Here is a 19574-nt window from a genome sequence, read left to right as displayed (position 1 = left end):
GGTTATGCTGATCTGGCATATTCTAGGTGGACGGTGTGGAAAATCTGGCAGAGGAGCCAGCTCCCTGACACTCAACTCCACCCCAAATTTTCCACCAGGCGTCATATATCTAACTCCTTCTTGAATATATTTAATGAATTGGCCTCTACTGCCTTCTGTGGTAGAGAATTCCACAGGTTCACCACTCTCTGGGTGAAGAAATTCCTCCTCACTTCTGTCCTAAATGGCCTACCCCTTATCCTTAGGCTCGATTTTCCAAGCCCTGAGTAGTAACAGGTAGTTAACAGGCAGTTTTTTGCCTAATCCCTATTTTTAGCCCTGAAGTGTGGGCTGTCCGACGGTTCCGAACCACGCCAAGTTAGCGAGGCGGACCGTCGGTCTGCAGGGGTTGGAGGGATCGAGATGTCCGTTGTGCAGGTGAGTGATGGGTGCATGTGTGCAGAGTTAAGTGTGTGAGGTAAGTGTAAAGTGTTTTAATAAGTTTTACTTACCTTTACTTCCTCCTGCAGGCTTCCTTCCTTCAGTTCTCGGGAGTCCCTCAGCTCAACGATACAGAAAGCAGAATGGCCGCTGAACTGTCAAAAGCTGCAGCCTCTGCTTTCTGGTCTGGCGAGCTCTCTAACTGAATCTGAGTAGAAGGACTCAAGTTAGAAGACAGATTGTCAGTGTTTGACTGCTTCACAGAGCTGTCAAACGCTGATTTTTCATCTGTCAAAAGCTCTTGACAGATGAAATGTCAATCGCTGACATCACCAGTAACCAGGTGTCCCTTAATTGGCCTGCTGAGCCCGCTGGGCGGGCTTAACAAGGTCAATCAAGGGAAAGTAGCGTGCGTTGGCCACAAGTCGTTGGAGGCGGGACTACAACCCAAAAAGTGGGAGTCCCGCCTCCAAAAGCTCCCCATTGACAAAATCCAGCCCATCGAGTCCATTATAAAAGATGTAATAGCAGAGCACTTGGAAAACAGTGACAGGATCAGATAAAGTCAACATGGATTTACAAAAGGTAAATCGTGCTTGACTAATCTACTGGAATTTTTTGAGGATGTAATTGGTAAAATAGATAAGGGAGAACCAGTGGATGTGGCGTATTTGGACTTTCAGAAGGCTTTTGATAAGGTCCCGCATAAGAGATTAGCGTGTAAAGTTAAGGCACATGGGATTGGGGGCAAGGTATTGACTTGGATAGAGAACTGGTTGGCGGACAGAAAGCAAAGAGTTGGAATAAACGGGTCTTTTTCCGAGTGGCAAGCAGTGACTGGTGGGGTACCGCACGGATCGGTCCTTGGGCCCCAGCTATTCACAATATATATTAATGATCTAGACAAGGGAACTAGATGTAATATCTCCAAATTTGCAGACGACACAAAGCTGGGTGGACGTGTGTGCTGTGAGGAGGATGCCGAGAAACTCCAGGATGATTTGGACAGGTTGGGTGATTGGGCAAAAACATGGTAGATGCAATATAACGTGGATAAATGCGAGGTTATCCACTTTGGTGGCAAAAACAGGAAGGCAGATTATTATCTGAATGGCAATAGATTGGGAGAAGGGGAAGTGCAACGAGACCTGGGTGTCCTTGTGCACCAGTCGCTGAAGGTAAGCATGCAGGTGCAGCAGGCGGTTAAGAAGGCAAATGGCATGTTGGCCTTCGTAACGAGAGGGTTTGAGTACAGTAACAAGGATGTCTTGCTGCAGTTGTACAGGGCCTTGGTGAGACCACATCTTGAGTATTGTGTGCAGTTTTGGTCGCCTTATCTGAGGAAGGATGTTCTTGCCATGGAAGGAGTTCAGCGAAGATTCACCAGGCTGATACCTGGGATGGCAAGAATGACGTATGAGGAGAGATTGGGTCGATTGGGCTTGTACTCGCTGGAGTTTAGAAGAATGAGAGGGGATCTCATTGAAACTTATAAAATTCTGACAGGACTGGACAGACTAGATGCAGGAAGGATGTTCCTGATGGTTGGGGAGTCCAGAACCAGGGGTCACAGTCTAAGGATAAGGGGTAGGCCATTTAGGACAGAAATGAGGAGGAATTTCTTCACCGAGAGAGTGGTGAACCTGTGGAATTCTCTACCACAGAAGACAGTAGAGGCCAATACATTAAATATATTCAAGAAAGAGTTGGATATATTTCTTAAGGCTAAAGGGATCAAGGGGTATGGGGAGAAAGTAGGGACCGGGTACTGAATTTGGATGATCAGCCATGATCGCATTGAATGGCGGAGCAGGCTCGAGGGGCCGAATGGCCTACTCCTGCTCCTATCTTCTATGTGTCTATGTTTCATCGTTTCAGCCTGTTCTTGCCCCACGGAACTTATCTATTCCTATCTCGACTCTATTTTTTCTCCCCTCGTCGTCTCGTCCCACCTACATTCGCTACTCTTCCGACGCCCTCCGTCACTTTAACAGTTTCCAGTTTCCTGGCCCCAACCATCTCCTTTTCACTATGGATGTCCAATCCCTCTACACCTCCATTCCCCACCAGGACAGCCTGAGGGCGCTCCGCTTCTTCCTTGAACAGAGGCCCAACCAGTCCCCTTCCACCACCACCCTCCTCCGCCTGGCTGAACTTGTTCTCACATTGAACAACTTCTCCTCTGACTCCACTCACTTCCTCCAAATTAAAGGTGTTGCTATGGGAACCTGCATGGGCCCTAGCTATGCCTGCCTGTTCATGGGATATGTGGAACATTCTTTGTTCCAATCCTACTCAGGTCCCCTCCCTCACCTCTTTTTCCGGTACATCGATGATTGTATCGGTGCTATTTCCTGCTCTCGCCCTGAACTAGATAAGTTCATTCACTTTACTTCCAATTTCCACCCTTCCCTCACCTTCACATTGTCCATCTCCGACGCTTCCCTTCCCTTCCTTGACCGTGTCCGTTCCATTTCCCGCACTTCTGCTCTCACCCCTTTCCCTCCCTCCCAGAACCACGATAGGGTTCCCCTTGTCCTCACCTTTCACCCCACCAGTCTCCACATTCAACGTATCATCCTCCGCCATTTCCGCCACCTCCAACGTGATCCCACCACCAAACACATCTTCCCCTCACCTCCCCTTTCAGCATTCTGAAGGGACCACTCCCTCCGCGACACTCTGGTCCACTCCTCAATTACCCCTAACAGCCCTTCTCCTTCACCTGGCACCTTCCCGTGCAAGCGCAGGAGATGCAACACATGCCCTTTTACCTCCTCCCTTCCCACTGTCCAGGGCCCCAAACACTCCTTCCAGGTGAAACAGCGATTTACTTGTACTTCTTGCAATTTAGTATACTGTATTCGCTGCTCACGATGCAGTCTCCTCTACATTGGGGAGACCAAACGCAGATTGGGCGAACGCTTTGCGGAACACCTCCATTCAGTCCGTAAGGGTGACCCTGAACTTCCGGTCGCCTGTCACTTTAATTCTCTGCTCCACTCCCACTCTGACCTCTCTGTCCTCGGCCTATTACATTGTTCCAATGGAGCTCAACATAAGCTCGAGGAACAGCATCTCATCTTTCGATTAGGCACTTTACAGCCTTCCGGACTCAATATCGAGTTCAACAATTTCAGATAATAATCCCTGCCCCCATTTTTCATGCTGTATGATTTTTGCCATTCCCATTTGCAACATTTTCACTGTATGTTCTTTCAATTCCTTCCTCCCCTCCTAAACCACCCCCCCCCCCTTGTCTCTGCACCTGCTTAATATCTGTTACATTTCCAGCTTTTTCCAGTTCTGATGAAGGGTCCCAGACCTGAAACGTTAACCCTGTTTCTCTCTCCACGGATGCTGCCTAGCCTGCTGAGTAATTCCAGCATTTTCTGTTGTTATTTTAACTTTTTTTAATGGTGTACTAGGTCATAATTACTGCCAAACAACCATTCTGGCTCTGAAAAACTAATTTTATATTTGTGGAATGTCAAATGTTTCCATTATGCTAAAAATTCTATTTTTTTTAAATTTAAAGTTTGTTTATGATATTTCAGCTTCTACCTTAATCACATTTTTATTTCGCTCTCTATAAAATGATTAAAAAGTGAAGGATAAAACCTGCTTTTTACTTCCTGGTTTGCTGTACGTGAGAATTCTTCAATGTGATTGGCTGCTTAGCCAGCTTGATGACATCACTGTTGCTGGACGCTGGAGATCCCCTAGACTTGGTGTCAGATTCAAATTAACATCAGGAGAGGTGAAATCAATGCCACAGAGATCTTTGTGGGCAGCTTTCTTTGAGGTCAGTGGGTTGAGTGCCATTACTTCACTGCTGACCGCAAAATCCAGGCTAATGTCTTCAGGAGGGAAGAGAAAAACATTGGGGAGAAAAACAAAATTGAATATTTGACTACACATTAATATTTTGCATTTTATGAAGTGTTTCATTATAGAAGTTAAGCAAAATGATATGAAACTTGTTATATCTATCAAGCAATATCTATAATATCTTAAAAGTCTTGCATACCATAGAACCATACAACACAGAAGGAGGCCATTCAGCCTATCGTGCCTGTGCCAGCTCTTTGAAAGAGCTATCCAATTAGTCCCACTCCCCTGCTCTTTCCCCATAGCTCTGCAAATGTTTCCCTTTCAAGTATTTATCCAATTCCATTTTAAAAGTTACTATTGAATCTGCTTCCACCATCCTTTCAGGCAGTGCGTTCCAGATCATAACAACTCGCTGCACTTCCTGTGCATATTAACCTTACTTCCGGTGTCATAATGTTCCAGCCAGACTTTATATGCCAATAGGATCAACATTTGTGTCAATGTTATTCTATATGTCAACATTTGTGACGCGAGGTCCAAAACAGGCACGGTAAAGTCCAATACAGCAGCGCCATGTTCTGCGCCGGATGTGCGTGTGACGTCGGGGGCTTGATAAGCGTCCACGGTGACCACCTGTAACAAGCACAGGCCTCATTTGAATAAGATAATATGGGTCCTGCGCCTGAATCAGGGCCCTGTTGTTAAATTGGTATTCATGTGCGCCTGAGATGTCACTTCCTAAACCCGCCCAGCAAATCTTGGCAGGGGCAGTCAGTCAGCAGCATTCACAAGCGGTTTTTAAAGGGATCCTCACCTCTATTATAGTAAGTCGTTTTAGGCTAGGGTGCTTATGGGCCTGGTTTTTGGCTGTTTTGGCAAGTGTTTGTCTGTTAATATTTTTGCGGAGTGAGTTTGTGGAGGGCAAGAACTGCTTCACAGGATTTGCTTGTTCTCAATTGCTGAACATGGGAATGCTGCTGGGCCAATGATCACTGATGCTCGCAAATCAGGAGGAGGAGCAGCAGCAAGGAAGGCAGCAAAGACCTGCGCAAGCTGCAAGAAGAGGGCGAAATGAGGCAAGAGCACAGGAGGCCTTACAGCATGTGGGTCTTCAGGAGCAGAACATCGTACCTGAATCTCACAAAGGAGCAGTGTGTAAGTGCTTCAACAGGGAGACAGTCACTTACCTGTGCCGAGAGAATTGGAGCCCAACTCCAGGGCATGCACTGCACTGCCTGTGGCACTGAAGGTTACCATGGCTCTAAACTTTTATGCCTCTGGCTGCTTCCAAACTGCTTCTGGTGACATCAGCACCATCAGTCCATTTGCTGTGCGCACGGTGATCCAGCAGGTCACTGGTGCACTGTTTTGGAAAAAGAAAAAAGAAAGACTTGCATTTATATAGCGCCTTCCACGACCACTGGCCATCTCAAAGCGCTTTACAGCCAATGAAGTACTTTTGAAGTGGAGTCACTGTTGTAATGTGGGAAACGCGGCAGCCAATTTGCGCACAGCAAGGTCCCACAAACAGCAATGCGATAATGACCAGATAATGTTTTTTGTTATGTTGGTTGAGGAATAAATATTGGCCAGGACACCGGGGATAACTCCCCTACTCTTCTTCGAAATAGTGCCATGGGGTCTTTTACGTCCACCTGAGAGAGCAGACGGTTCAACGTCTCATCCGAAAGACGGCACCTGGGACAGTGCAGCACTTAAGGCGGCAACGGTTCATCACCTTCCTCATGGAGGCTGGAAAGCAGGAAAAAAAGAGCGCTGGCGTTTGCTAGCATTGTTGGATTCCCGCAGGTGCAGGGCACCACAGGCTGCACACGCGTAGCCCCGCGTGCTTCCCTTCTGGGATCAGCTCTGTTTCTCAACAGGAAAGGCTTCCACGCACTCAATGTTCAACCTGTTTGTGATCACAGGCAGCGACTGGCGCAGGTCCGTGTCACGTTTCCTGGCAGCAGTCGTGACGCTTTCATACTGCACCAGTCCTCAATACACCCTCTCCCCCGCTCTGTTCCACCCTTATGGAGCTGAAATGGGAAAAGGGAACAAGCGTCAACATTTAGAGGCCTGGGGAGGTAGAAACAGATTGGCTTCTGAAAGCAGCAGTAATTTGCCATGCGTCATGCATAAGGATGACACTTAAGTGAGAAGGGACGCAGGTAAAGATGGTTTAAAAACCTCCAGGACTTCTCCTGCAGGCTCACCAGCCCCTGATTTGCCCCCTGCCCAGGATGCACATCGCCTGCTCTACAAAGTAGGGGACAGCACGGGGATGAATTGTGGCCCTACTCTAGTAGCAGCCATTTTCCTCCTGCCTCCGAGAAAGTCCCCCCGACAGGGGCGGGGAACCCTTTGGGGTCGGGGGGTGGGATCCATCAACAAGTTAGCCTGATGCCAGGAAACTGTCCAGCATCAGGAGTGCAGCAATGGGGCGTGCCGACTATCTACCAGGATTCCAACAGAGAAGGAAGCCCTGGTCAACATTTTGATGCTTTGATGGAGAACGTGTCAGCCTGTACTAAAATGAGAACCATGTTTTATTCATGTGATATGTGTGAAACAAATAATGACTAAATGATTCAGCAGTGCATGTTTAATTTTTCATTACATACACGTGTCAGTGTTGTTATTGAGTGGGATGGATATCAAAGGCAAAGCTCCCAAACTCTCTGCTCCTGGCACAGCAATACAAAAGAAAAAGAGAAAGAACTTGCATTTAGTCAGTGCCTTTCACAACTTCAGGATGTCCCGAAGCGCTTTACAGCCAATGAGGTACTGCTGAATCATGGCCTCTGTTGTAATGTAGGAAACAGCTTAAATCTTGGTTTTCAAGGTGCATTTCCTCAATTCAAATAAACACAAAAAATGGTGGAAATCAGCAGCAGGTTGATCATCATTTAAAAAAGGATAAATGAACGTTTTCGCGAGTGACCCTTCAACAGATCCCGAGGTATTCATATTCCTACATCTGTATTTATTGACCGTTTGCATCTTTTTCTTTTTACCTCTCAGCGCAAAGTGTCGTTAATCTGAGCAAGTGCAGTTAAAGCAGGGTCATTCTCACCTTGGCTGATGCCACACATTGCCCAACATCAGAAATTTAGGAAGTCCCATTTTGGAAGAGGAATGGAAGTCACCACGTATTGCTTCGAAACATAGGAACAGGACATAAGAACATAAGAAATAGGAGCAGGAGTAGGCCAATCGGCCCCTCGAGCCTGCTCCGCCATTCAATAAGATCATGGCTGATCTGATCCTAACTGCCAATCTACTATCACAGAACCATCTCCTGAATCTAACAGAATTAGACACACGAAATAGGAGCAGGATCAGGCTACACGGCCCCTGGGCCCGCTCCGCTACCCACAGGGCCATGACCGATCCAAACCTAGACTCATGTCCAAATTCCTGCCCGCTCCCCGTAACCCTTAATTCCCTTTACTTCTAGAGTGGGCCATTCAGCCCCTCGAGCCTGTTCCGCCATTCAATTAGATCATGGCTGATCTGTATCTTAACTCCATCTATGCACCTTGGTTCCGTAACCCTTAATACCCTTGCCTAACAAAAATCAATCAATCTCAGTTATGAAATTTCCAATTGACCCCCCCAGCCTCAACAGCTTTTTGGGGGAGAGAATTCCAGATTTCCACCACCCTTTGTGTGAAGAAGTGCTTCCTGACATCACCCCTGAACGGCCTAGCTCTAATTTTAAGGTCCTGCCCCCTTGTTCTGGGCTCCCCCATCAGACGAAATTGTTTCTCTGTATCTCCCCTGTCAAATCCTTTAATGGTCTTAAACGCCTCAATTAGATCACCCCTTAACCTTCTGTACTCAAGGGACTACAAGCCTAGTCTGATTGTAAAATGCTTTAGCTGAGACATGATGGAATGCCAAGGTTTGATCTGCATTTAAAACATGTGTCTTCGCCTTATGGTTAAAATAGCACAGCCGCCGCTGCTGACTCTACGGATGTAGACATTAGCATTTTGAAGACCTGCCAAGCACAATGAGTTGTTATAGCTGTTTATATGATGGAACAGCATCAGTCCAGCAGTCCATCAAGTGCTACACATAGTTGCCTGTCTATAATGTCTGTGTCAAGCCTGCTCATAGGTAGCACTTGAGTAGAGCCAGTCTCTGCAAACAATGCTTGTCAGGATGCAAGGGCAATGTATTAGAGATTTAAAAAAAGGAACATTTGCATAGAGTGTATGGGTAAGTACTCACTTGTGAAAAAAAATCCTATTGTTGAATGGGCTTTATAGCAATGGGTTTCAAAACCAGACCTACCATTTAATATATATATCCCATCTTCGAAGACTCCTGTCTGCCAGACCTCTTATCCCAGCATTTTCAATCTGGACATATTCCAATCATTTAGAGTTTTATAGCAATCGTATCTATTGAAACAGTAAGGGACCTTTAATGTGTCCCTGCTGAGATTCGCTGTAAACCTAAAAGTGTTTGGTTAAGTGTGATTCCGGGTTCTGTATCAGAGTCTTTCGACACTAGCCGTACCTAAAGTAGAAGGTCTAATTGTGAAACCTATCATCACGAGACACCTACAGGTTTTTACATTTCAGTAAGCGCCCTTTCACCAATGTGCCCCTTTAATCTGTGCATATGCCCAACTGTGCCAAATTGCTAGTGTCGGAAACTAAAAGTAGCTCACTTGGGTTTCCAACGAGCTGAATGGGAGATGCTGATGGTGATAATGATGCAGTTGATTGTTTCAGTTCCTCTCTCCCACTGTTAGCATAGCAAGAACTATTATTTCACTGATAAGGATGCCCAGTGTTTGCTGCTGTCAGAAATGCTTGTCAAAAAATGCCTAAAGCCTACCAAGGGAAGATAGCCAAGACGGGCAATGTAGTGCTCGTTATGGGCTGATGGCCTATAGAGCAGATTACTCAGAAGCCTGAACGGTATAGGCTAAATGAAGGTTTTCTCCCTTCCTCTCCAAAAGGTGCTGGTTCATGCTGGGGTATGATTCCACAGGCACCAATCACACTCTGCTACCTTGTCCAAGTGGCCATTCTTCATGTATGACCTAAGACAGTGCATATTGACAGGCTATTTGACTGCAGTGGGCATTACAATTGAGACCCTGCCTACACAGGTACTTTCTCCCGCAGGGGGTCAGGAATAGTCTAATCCTGGATTATTTTCCTGTCTTCTAGTCCACAACTCTCACCCCAACTAAGGGGGCTAGTTAACTCACGACAGGCCGGGGGTGGGATTGAAACCCGAGTCCTTTCGGTCTGCGTGGCTCAGTTACATGCTCTCTAAACCAACTGAGGCACCAGGATAGCCAACAAATGTTAAATGCTATCTTGATAGCAAAATACTGCGGATGCTGGAAATTGGAAATAACAACAGAAAATGCTGGAAAAACTCAGCAGGCCAGGGCAGCATCCGTGGAGAGAGAAACAGAGTCAACGTTTCAGGTCGAAGACCCTTCGTCAGAACTGAGAAAAAAAGCAGGAAATGAAACGGATGAAAAAGCATGTTTGGGGGCTGGGAAATGGGGGAGGGGATGAAAGAACAAAAGGGAAGGTCTGTGAGAGGTGAAGAGACATTAAGAGATATTCAAGGCGAGACGAGATGGTAATAGGGCAGGTAAAGAGACAAAGGATGGCTCTAGATGAAGTGTGAAATGCGCTGGCAGAATGAGAGACAGCTGCCATGTGGGAGAGGAAAAAAGGAAAAGGCACAAACCAAAAGTGTGGATAAAAAATATATAAAAATATGATAGGGGCCGAGGTTATGATCTGAAAATGCTACCTTGTTCTATGCAAAGTGTTACTGCAATTAGCTTCCCAGTGCACTGGTAAATTTGACCTCTTTGTGGGGCTAATGTCTTTCTCGTTCTTTGCTTCTTCAGGTTTTCCGCCCTGCACCATGCTGCCCTCAATGGCAATACCGAGCTCATCTCTCTGTTGATCGAAGCCCAGGCCACAGTGGATATTAAGGACAACAAAGGTGATGAATAAGACTTCAATTTTATGGCTTCGACCTTCTCCCTAGGCAGACTCCAATCCAGTTCCAGTAATTTAACATAGTTTTCTCTCACTATTGTGTTTATTGTTTTTACAGTTTTCAAAATGCATTCTTCTGCAATCATTTTTGTGAGTCAGGCTGAAAGACGGTGACAAATTATTACTGTTAATTTGGTTAGAGCAGATTTGCCTATTGATACTCCATCTTGTCGACTAGCCTCAGAATGCCAGGTGGCACAGTTGGCTGTGATGTTGGTGTTAATTACAGTTCTTTAAGTCTAGACCCAGGTTTGAATGTAGTCCCAGGAAGGAAGGTGAAGGTGTTCTATAGGGATGAGGGAGCTCGCATCTGAACATACGAATTAGGAGCAGGAGTAGGCCACTCGGCCCCTCGAGCCTGCTCCGTCATTCAATAAGATCATGGCTGATCTGATTACTCCACATTCCCGCCTACCCCCGATAACCTTTCACCCCCTTGCTTATCAAGAATCTATCTACCTCTGCCTTAAAAATATTCAAAGACTCTGCTTCCACCGCCCTCTGAGGAAGAGAGTTCCAAAGGGGTAGATTTTGCCGAACCTGTCGGGAAGAAGGCTGGACTTCCCCTTTCGGGTTTTTGACCCGCCTACTTCGACTTCCGGCCAATCTGCGCGATTTTCCCTTGATTGACCTTGTTGAGCCCGCCCAGTGGGCTCAGCAGGCCAATTAAGGGCCACCCGGCAACAGGTGACGTCACAGACTGAAATTTCATCTGTCAAGAGTCCTTGACAGATGAAATATCAGCGTTTGACAGCTGTTTGAAGCTGTGAAACACTGACAGTCTGAGTTCTGACATGAGTCATTCTGCACAGACTCAGTTAGAACTCACACCGGCACTCAAAGCTGAAGGCTGTCACTTTTGACAGATCGCAGCCGTTCAGCTTTAAATTCCGGCTGAGTGATGCGCTCCCGACGGCTACAGGAAGAAAGGCTGTGAAGGTAAGTACAGGTAAGTAAAAGTTCTTTACACACTTTAGACACACCAAACACACTTACCTTTGCACTCATGCACCCATCACTCACCTGAGCGCCGACACCGCGACCCCTCCAACTCCTTCAAACCGACGGCCCGCCTGCTCTACCTGGCATGGTTTGGAACCGTCGGGAAACCCACACGAAACCCCTCAAAATAGGGATTAGGCTAAAAACTGCCTGTTAACTACCTGTTAACAGGCAGTTAATTGGCACTAATCCCTTCCCGCCTGGTTTTGGCGGGTCCCAGTGCGGGGCGGGTACCCGCCGCCCCTGAAACTTACGTGGGGCGGGGTTTTAGGCGGGATGGTGTCGGGACCCCCAAATTCGGGATTTCCCCCCCCCCACACGCCTGAAACCCCGCGTGACGGCTCCCTGAAAATCTAGCCCAGACTCACGACCCTCTGTGAGAAAAGATTTCTCCTCATCTCTGTCTTAAATGGGCGACCCCTTATTTTTAAACAGTGACCCCTAGTTCTAGATTCTCCCACAAGAGGAAACATCCTCTCCACATTCACCCTGTCCAGACCCCTCAGGATCTTATATGTTTCAATCAAGTCACCTCTCACTCTTCTAAACTCCATAGGATCTGAACTAATGCGAACCAATGCTAAATGTGGTTTGGGCACTTACCAGGGTCACTGAGCCAGTATCAAAGATGTATGTTAGGCCAGATGATATCTAAACCAAACTGTGCCTCATAATCTGTGGTAAAGGTGCTTATGAGAACACCTATGGGGTAATTGTGGCTTTGGGCGCTAGTATAAAATGGGCAATATCAGATCATGTGACATGATCAGTACTGCTTCTGGGTCTCAAAGTCTGACTGAACATGCCCAATTGCTCAGGAAGACAGATGGGACAACAGTCAATCAGTGACACAACTGTTGTAAGTTAAAGTGGGGGCAGTGTTACCAAAGTAAGATATTTTACCACAGAGAAGGATGTGATGGCACAGCCAGTAATGTGATACTGCCATTAATCTGCCCCAACAAGCGTATAAATTTTATTTTAGCTCTAATGAAACTAAGATTTTAAAAAAACATGAAAATGACATTGAAAAGTTCACATTGCACCTGCTGCAGCATTGAGATCGCTGTTATATCAAACGTAAGGGGTTCTGTGCAAAGTATTGGAGCAGGCTGTTGCAGTCCCTAACTCTGCTAATCTGATACAAAAGCAAAATACTGTGGATGCAGATTAGCAGAAATAAAAACAGAAAATGCTGGAAATACTCAGCAGATCAGGCAGCATCTGTAGAGAGAGAAACAGAGTTAACGACCTGAAACATTAACTCTGTTTCTCTCTCTACAGATGCTGCCTGACCTGCTGAGTATTTCCAGCATTTTCTGTTTTTATTTCTGCTAATCTGATACGCCATTATAAACTACTTTTCCTCAGTGATGTAACAGGGTTCTGCAGTGTTATATATACCATACACTACACATAAAAAACAATGAGTAACATTCTCACAAGAAAGAACTTGCATTTATATAACGCACTTCACATCCTCAGGATGTCCCAAAATGCTTTACTGCCAATTAAGTACTTTTTGCAGTACAGTCACTGTTGTAATGCAGCAAACGTGGCAGCCACTTTGCGCACAGCAAGCTCCCACAAACAGCAATGCGATAAATGACCAGATGATCTGTTTTAGATGTTGGTTGAGGAATAAATATTGGCCAGGACACCGGAGAGAACTCCCCTGTTCTTCTTTGAATGGGATCTTTCACGTCCACCTGAGAGGGCAGACGGGGCTTCGGTTTCACCCCTCCTCTGAAAGATGGCACCTCCGACAGTGCAGCACTCCCACAGTACTGCACTGGCAGTGTCAGCCTAGGTTCTTGTGCTCAAGTCTCTGGAGTGGGACTTGAACCCACAACCTTCTGACTCAGAGATGAGAATGCTGCCCACTGAACCAAGGCTAACTCCTAACAAGAGTTCAGTTGTCATGGAAGTGAGAAATTAGTTTGAATAACTTACTGTAAAAGTTTTATTTGAATGGATTCATGCACAGTTTTGCAGTGTTGGAGAATTATAATGTATGTAACCTCCACCTGGCAATAAATGTGTCACCCGCCAAGCATAAATCTTCATCTAATTTGCATTTTCCCATGAAGTTGTGAGGAGAAAGAGCAAGGTTCATTGAATATTCAGAGGGGTAAATTAATCACTAGCTCAAAAATGTCTTCATGAATTTATAATTTCTCTGCACAGAAAAGCTGAGGCACAACAGCAATTTTTTAATCTCTGAACTTAGATTTGATTATTTGTAATTTTGAATTCCACTCTGTTCACCTTTCAGAATTTGATTTCAATTCTACATCTCCTGTCCCAAGAATGATAAGCATGGTACGCTGCAGCATAACTAAATTACTACATTTTATATAATCCAAGGACAGGAAAGTGTCACTTTGTTTCACCCAGGAGATTACTTGCTATTGGGAGAACATGAAGAGCATCATTTGGGCACAGTGCAAACTTAACCAAACTAGACTTTGTGGTATTTAAGACCTGATTGAGGTGCAACAAGGAATAGGATCTATCATTCATGGTTCAATTCTTGAGGGACCTTTTGGCAGCTATGATGTATGAAAAATGATTAACTTGTGCAGGGCTGAAAAGAAATCACTAACATGTCCCTTGAGATGAGTTGTCAGTTTTAATCCTATATTTTTTTTCTCCTCTAACCCCCCCAATCGGTTGCAGCAATGAGACCGTTACACTATGCAGCATGGCAGGGTAAGGCTGAGCCAATGAAAATGCTGCTGAAGGCGGGATCGAGTGTCAACTCTCAATCAGATGAAGGTCAGATCCCACTGCACCTTGCCGCACAGCATGGACATTATGAAGTGGTGAGGAGAGAACGTTACCGTCTTAACGATTTTTTTGTTTTGTTCCTCTCTAGACTGAGAGGGAAGAAAGGATGATTGAATTATACTTGCACTAAACTGATTTCATGGGCTAAACCTCTTCTCCCTAGAGAAGGGACAAGCCACAGGCATAACCATAATCAGTTTGTGTATATCTGTATCTTCTTATGTTTTCAACTACGATCTGCAGTCAGTCTTTATGTCATCAATTTGTTCTAAATGTAGAAACAAAGTTTCCAATACACCATGTAAAGTGGTAAATTATCCCCTGTTGCCCCATAATTAAAGATAATTGGCAAAAGAACCAGAGGGGAGATGAGAATTTTATTTTTAAATGCAGGAGTTGTTATGATTTGCCTGAAAGGGTGGGGGAAGCAGATTCAATAGTAACTTTCAAAAGGGAATTGGATTCATAGATGAAAAGGAAAAAAAATTGCAGAGCTGTGGGGGGAGTGGGGCTAATTGGATCATCCTTTCAAAGAGCCGGCATAGGCACAATGGGCCGAATGGCGGCCTCCTGTGCCGTATGATTCTATAATACCCTGTTGCCTGCAGCCATTAAGTTCACACAGTGGAGACTCAGGAAAGACATGGGTCTCAACTGTGTCCACCAGAAAGGAGACATTTAAGAGACAAATAGATTAATAATAATAATTCAACTTTATTGTCATTGCACAAGTACATGAACAACAAAATGTGATCTTGCAAGCTCCCATGAGTCCAGTACAAATAACATTAAACGTAAATAGCACCGTCCTGGGAGAAGCAAAGCCGCTGCGTCTGTGCGCGCCGCCATTCCATTTCCACCGTTCCGACAATCTTCAGCCCAACACCCAGGCCTGCTTACCAGCTGCCCCTCCCAGGGCTCCTTCCGTGACCTTCTCACCAACCGCCCCTCCTCGGGGCTCCTTCCGTGACCTTCTGCACCTGGTCTTCCCTGATGGTCACCCCTCCAGGTACTAACCAGGCCTGGCTCTAGCTTAGCTTCTAAGCCTTGCCCAGTGACCCTGTCCCTAGTCCCAGGAACATGTTAAGATAGCACCCTCTGCACTGCTCCGAATGGAGATAGATATACAGTATTTTGATTTGAAAACAGATTTGCAAGCTGTAAATGTTAGAATGGATCTGATTTCCTATGCACAACCTTCATCATGTCCATACAACTGCCACCAAACCATGCCCAGAATTATTAAAGGAATGTGCCAAATTAAGGCACTCCAATGACTTGCCCTTGTGTAGCCATAAGTAAAATACAGTCCTATGCCTATTTCTTTTTAAAATGAGTTATCAATCAATTGTCATGTACTGTCTTCCTCTACTTTCTCTGTGTTTCCAAGACTAGACAGAAATACATGAGCCTTGAAATTCGATGGTGCCCGTCGGGCACTAAACAGGCATCTAAGCCTCCAATACGCCAGGCACGAAGTGCACCCTCATTACAAGCCATCCGCCATACTGGTATAGGCAAAAGAAAGGCGTCCAGGTCCCGCCCCTGAAACAGACGTTAGGCCCATAGCATATGCAAATAAGTGGCCTAACTCCTGATTGAGGCCCCCTGTGCAAAATTGGGTTGCAAGGTCTACATGTGGCTTAACTGGTGGTCCAATATCAAGTGCGCCTCAGGCCTACCCATTCAGCTGCAGAGATCGTTCCTTAGGAATTCCTAAGCCAAGGTGTTTCATTCCCAAGCTGTGGCTCCCAGTACCCCTTCTGCACCACTGCTCCTTTCACTATTGCATCTCAGCCATGTTAGTGATCATGGGATGAAGGCCACTGCCTGGTCATTGGGCTTTGACTGCCACAATGGTGGCAAGCACACAGCCCTGGAGGCTTACGGCCCGCTTTACAATTGGAGTTGTTCTTCAGAATAATATTTAAATGTTTAGGATACGCCCTGCCAAAAATCAATGAACAGTCTATTGAATAGTCCACCAGTGTACAGGAAGTGGTAGTCTGTGCTGTCTCAACCATAGCTACAGGAAATATCCTTTCAACAATAACACCCCCAAAAAAATGAAAACCTTTGATATGAGATGGGAACTGATTTATCCTTTTAGAATCTCTACTTGGTCTCATTTGCCAGAGTTATTGCTTTACCAAGAGACTGAAGTACAGAGTGGAGACGACAATCTCCATCACAAAAGTTCTGTCCACTAGGAAGGAAATGCCAGGCAGGTCAAACAGAAAGCTAAAGGAAGAGCTTTTGCTTCCAGTCAATGTTTTTTTCAAAATATCATAAAATGTCAATGATTTAGCTGTGGATGCTTGTGAAGTGGTGCCAGGTCACATGAAGTGGTTCACCCGAGGTACATACATCCGAACTAACAAGGCCCCACAGCCTCTTCTCATTTTTTCTTTGCCCTCAGACATTTCTAACTCTGCACAATGGACAATGTTTATTTATTTGTGCAGATTCTACAGGAACTAAGGAACTGCTTGAAGTGATGCATGTATATAGCACTTTCACAGGTGAAGTCACCTTTGACCACCTTGGAACAAAAAAAATGTTCACAGTATAGGTTTATCTTGGACCAGCTTATCTCATCTTACTATGCAGGTACAGATAGTTGACCTTAAACGAGCTGAATGTCAAGATGTGCGGCTGTAACTAAGCAGACACGGAGCTTGCTGGTTGAGTACAAGCCTTTGAGCTGAATTTTCAATTCTGAGAATAGTAGCTCCATGATCTCGGGCACTTCAGGACCCCGCAGTGAGTTCTGAGCACAGCTATTGCATGGCGTCAAAGAATTCTGGGCAAAGCAGCGAAGATCGCAACAGGAAGAATTCTGTTGTTGCTTTGCTGAGTTCTATGCCGATTGTGAAGGATTTGTTTGTCTGTTCGGCATGGATGTGAGTAATGGCCCCTGGGGATGTCCAGATGGATCGGATTGAATTGCAAGAGTAGAGGCTGGAGGGGCTGTCGTTCATCCTGTTCGTCCAGAGCTCCAATCCTGTGTTGTTGCATTTCTGTCCTCGTTTGACTTAACCTAATTTTGTGAAGCTTTCTTTTCTTTTTGAAAGTGAACGATATAGAAGTATTGGAGAAAGTGCAAAAAAGATTTACAAGGATGATACCAGAATTGAGAGTGCACAACTATCAAGAAAGACTGAGCAGGCTGGGGGCTCTTTTCTCTAGAAAAGAGAAGACTGAAAGGTGACCTGATAGAGGTCTTAAAAATTATGAAGGAATTCAATAGGGTAAACATAGAGAAGGTGTCTCCACTTGTGGGGGATTCCAAAACTAAGGGCCATAAATATAAGATGGCCACTAATAAAACCAATAAGGAATTCGGGAGAAACCTGTTTACTCAGAGAGTGGTTACATTGTGAAACTCACTACCAGAAGGAGTAGTTGAGGTGAAAAGCATAGATGCCTTTAAAGGGAAGCTAGATAAACACATGATGGAGAAAGGAATAGGATACGTTGATGGGGTGAGAGGAAGTAAATAGAGAGGGAGGAGGCTCGTGTGCAAACATCGGCACAGACCAGTTGGGCCGAAGAGCCTGTTTCTGTGCTGTAAATTCTATGTCATTCTATGTAAGGATCCCATTGTGCCTGACTGACTGTCACCTCAAATCCATCCCAAGGATTGCTGGCTGATATTAATTCATTGGTACTAGCAAAGGGAATTCAAGTGTATGTTTCTGCTCAAAAATAGATCTATGAAATATTAAAGCAAGTGCTCCACTCTATTATTGGGCAGTATCTTGAGTGTCATTTACATTTTCTCATTTATTCATTTGGATCCTATCTCTTGGGTGTTCCGACCTAGTCAGTTTCAGCTCTCTACCCAAAATACATTTGACATCCTTAGTCCTACTGCAGCGCTGCACACTTTCTGTATGAGCTAACAATCTAATGTATTTGGCTGCTACTTAAATGAGTTGCTATTTACTGTATTTTCTATATTCTGTGGCCAAAAATAAAACCCTGGGGCGTTAGGGGAGTACCAGCTTTCTATTTTCTAACTTATTTCCTGTTTCCCCCTCTTCCCTTGTGAAGTGTTGACTCATGTGGTTCTATGAAGCCCTCCAGTACTTCACACAAGTGGTATTCTTAGTACGCGAGCCTCGGCAGTGAGCGTTGGCAGAACTGTTGTCCGTAGGGTTATCACAGCTGTATCTGGCCATGTCCTTGGCCAATCTCTATAGTTGTGTACACACACACATTCCAGCAGGGGGCGGTGGATAAGAGGCAGAAAACCAGGCTGATTTTTCCCTCCTTCGTTCAGATGCCAGCATCAATTAGAACACTCCTACCACTGTCCAGATGAGGTCAGTTAACTTAGCATAGGCCGGGGATTGAATATAGGCGTTTCCTCCATTCTACAGCTGAATACTATACCAGGCAACAACAACTTGCATTTATATAGTGACTTCAATGTAGTAAAACGTCCCAAGATGCTTCACAGCAGCGTAATCAGACAAATATTGACACCGAGTCAAAGAAGGACACATTCAGACAGGTGGCCAAACGGTTGGTCAGAGAGATGCAGTGTCTTAAAGGAGGAGAGAGAGGTGGAGAGGCAAAGAGGCTTGGGGAGAGAATTCCAGAGCTTAGAGCCTAGAGGGCTGAAGGCACCGCCACCAATTGTGGTGCAAAGAAAGCGGGGGATGCACAAGAGGCCAGAGTTGGAGGAATGCAGAGTTGGAGGAGGGCTGTCAGGCTGGAGGAGGTTACAGAGCTAGGGAGTACATTTACCCTTTAAGCCAAGCACTTTTATAACTTTTTGGCCTTTTCATATTTTTCCTTACAGCAACTATACAGTACTTAACACAAACCCAGACAACTGGTAAACAGTATATTTTATAAAGACGATAAACTGGTACAAGGAAGTAATAGACTCTGTACATTCTGGCGATGTTTTGCAAGAGGAGTTTGCGGCATCATTGAGAGCACTTGGTCAGTTACTAGCTCACACCTTGGGGTGAATTTCCATGGGGATTCTTGGCCAGAACTTTGAGGAAGAGCCATGGAAGTAGACACCATGTACGTCATCTTTCCCGGGTTTCTGCTGGCGTTACAGTGGAAAAGCGGGAGAACCCTGGTAGCAATTCCACCGCGCCATTTTCAGCCCCTTATTATCCTGGTCCTGTTAACTCTGAACATTGCAGCTTTAAGACTGTGAACACAACGGGGCTAATTTTGACTTTGGGCTACAGTGTAAACAGGCGATATCGATTCAGCCGCCCCATTGATATACATCACTCCCCATTTTCATTTCCCTTCACTAATTTGGGAGAGACTGAATCGATTTCGCCCATTTTACACCTTCGGCCAAATTCTAAATTACCCCCAATTACTTCTATTCTTCACGGTGATTTACCCTGATGGAATTTTAAAATGGAATAGACCCATCCAGCCTCCCTCCACTCCAAATGCTTTCTGAATAAACTGAAATGTTCTGAGTTCTTTGTGCTTTGG

General features: G+C 45.4%; 1 protein-coding gene across 5 annotated transcripts in view; it reads left to right on the top strand.

The window, feature by feature from the left end:
• Window positions 1-19574, top strand: part of caskin1 (CASK interacting protein 1) — an 854777-nt gene that overhangs the window by 637054 nt on the left and 198149 nt on the right. For all 5 annotated transcript variants that reach the window (XM_086000518.1, XM_086000521.1, XM_086000520.1 and 2 more), the window contains exons 3-4: window positions 10151-10248; window positions 13986-14131. In XM_086000518.1, the coding sequence (XP_085856644.1) occupies window positions 10151-10248; window positions 13986-14131 (244 nt within the window). The remainder of the gene's footprint in view (window positions 1-10150; window positions 10249-13985; window positions 14132-19574) is intronic.

This window comes from Somniosus microcephalus, chromosome 11 (assembly GCF_052327205.1).
Source record: "Somniosus microcephalus isolate GS21.2 chromosome 11, FLI_Smic_1.0, whole genome shotgun sequence".
Lineage (NCBI taxonomy): Eukaryota > Metazoa > Chordata > Chondrichthyes > Squaliformes > Somniosidae > Somniosus > Somniosus microcephalus.
This window is presented reverse-complemented; position numbering and strand designations above follow the sequence as displayed.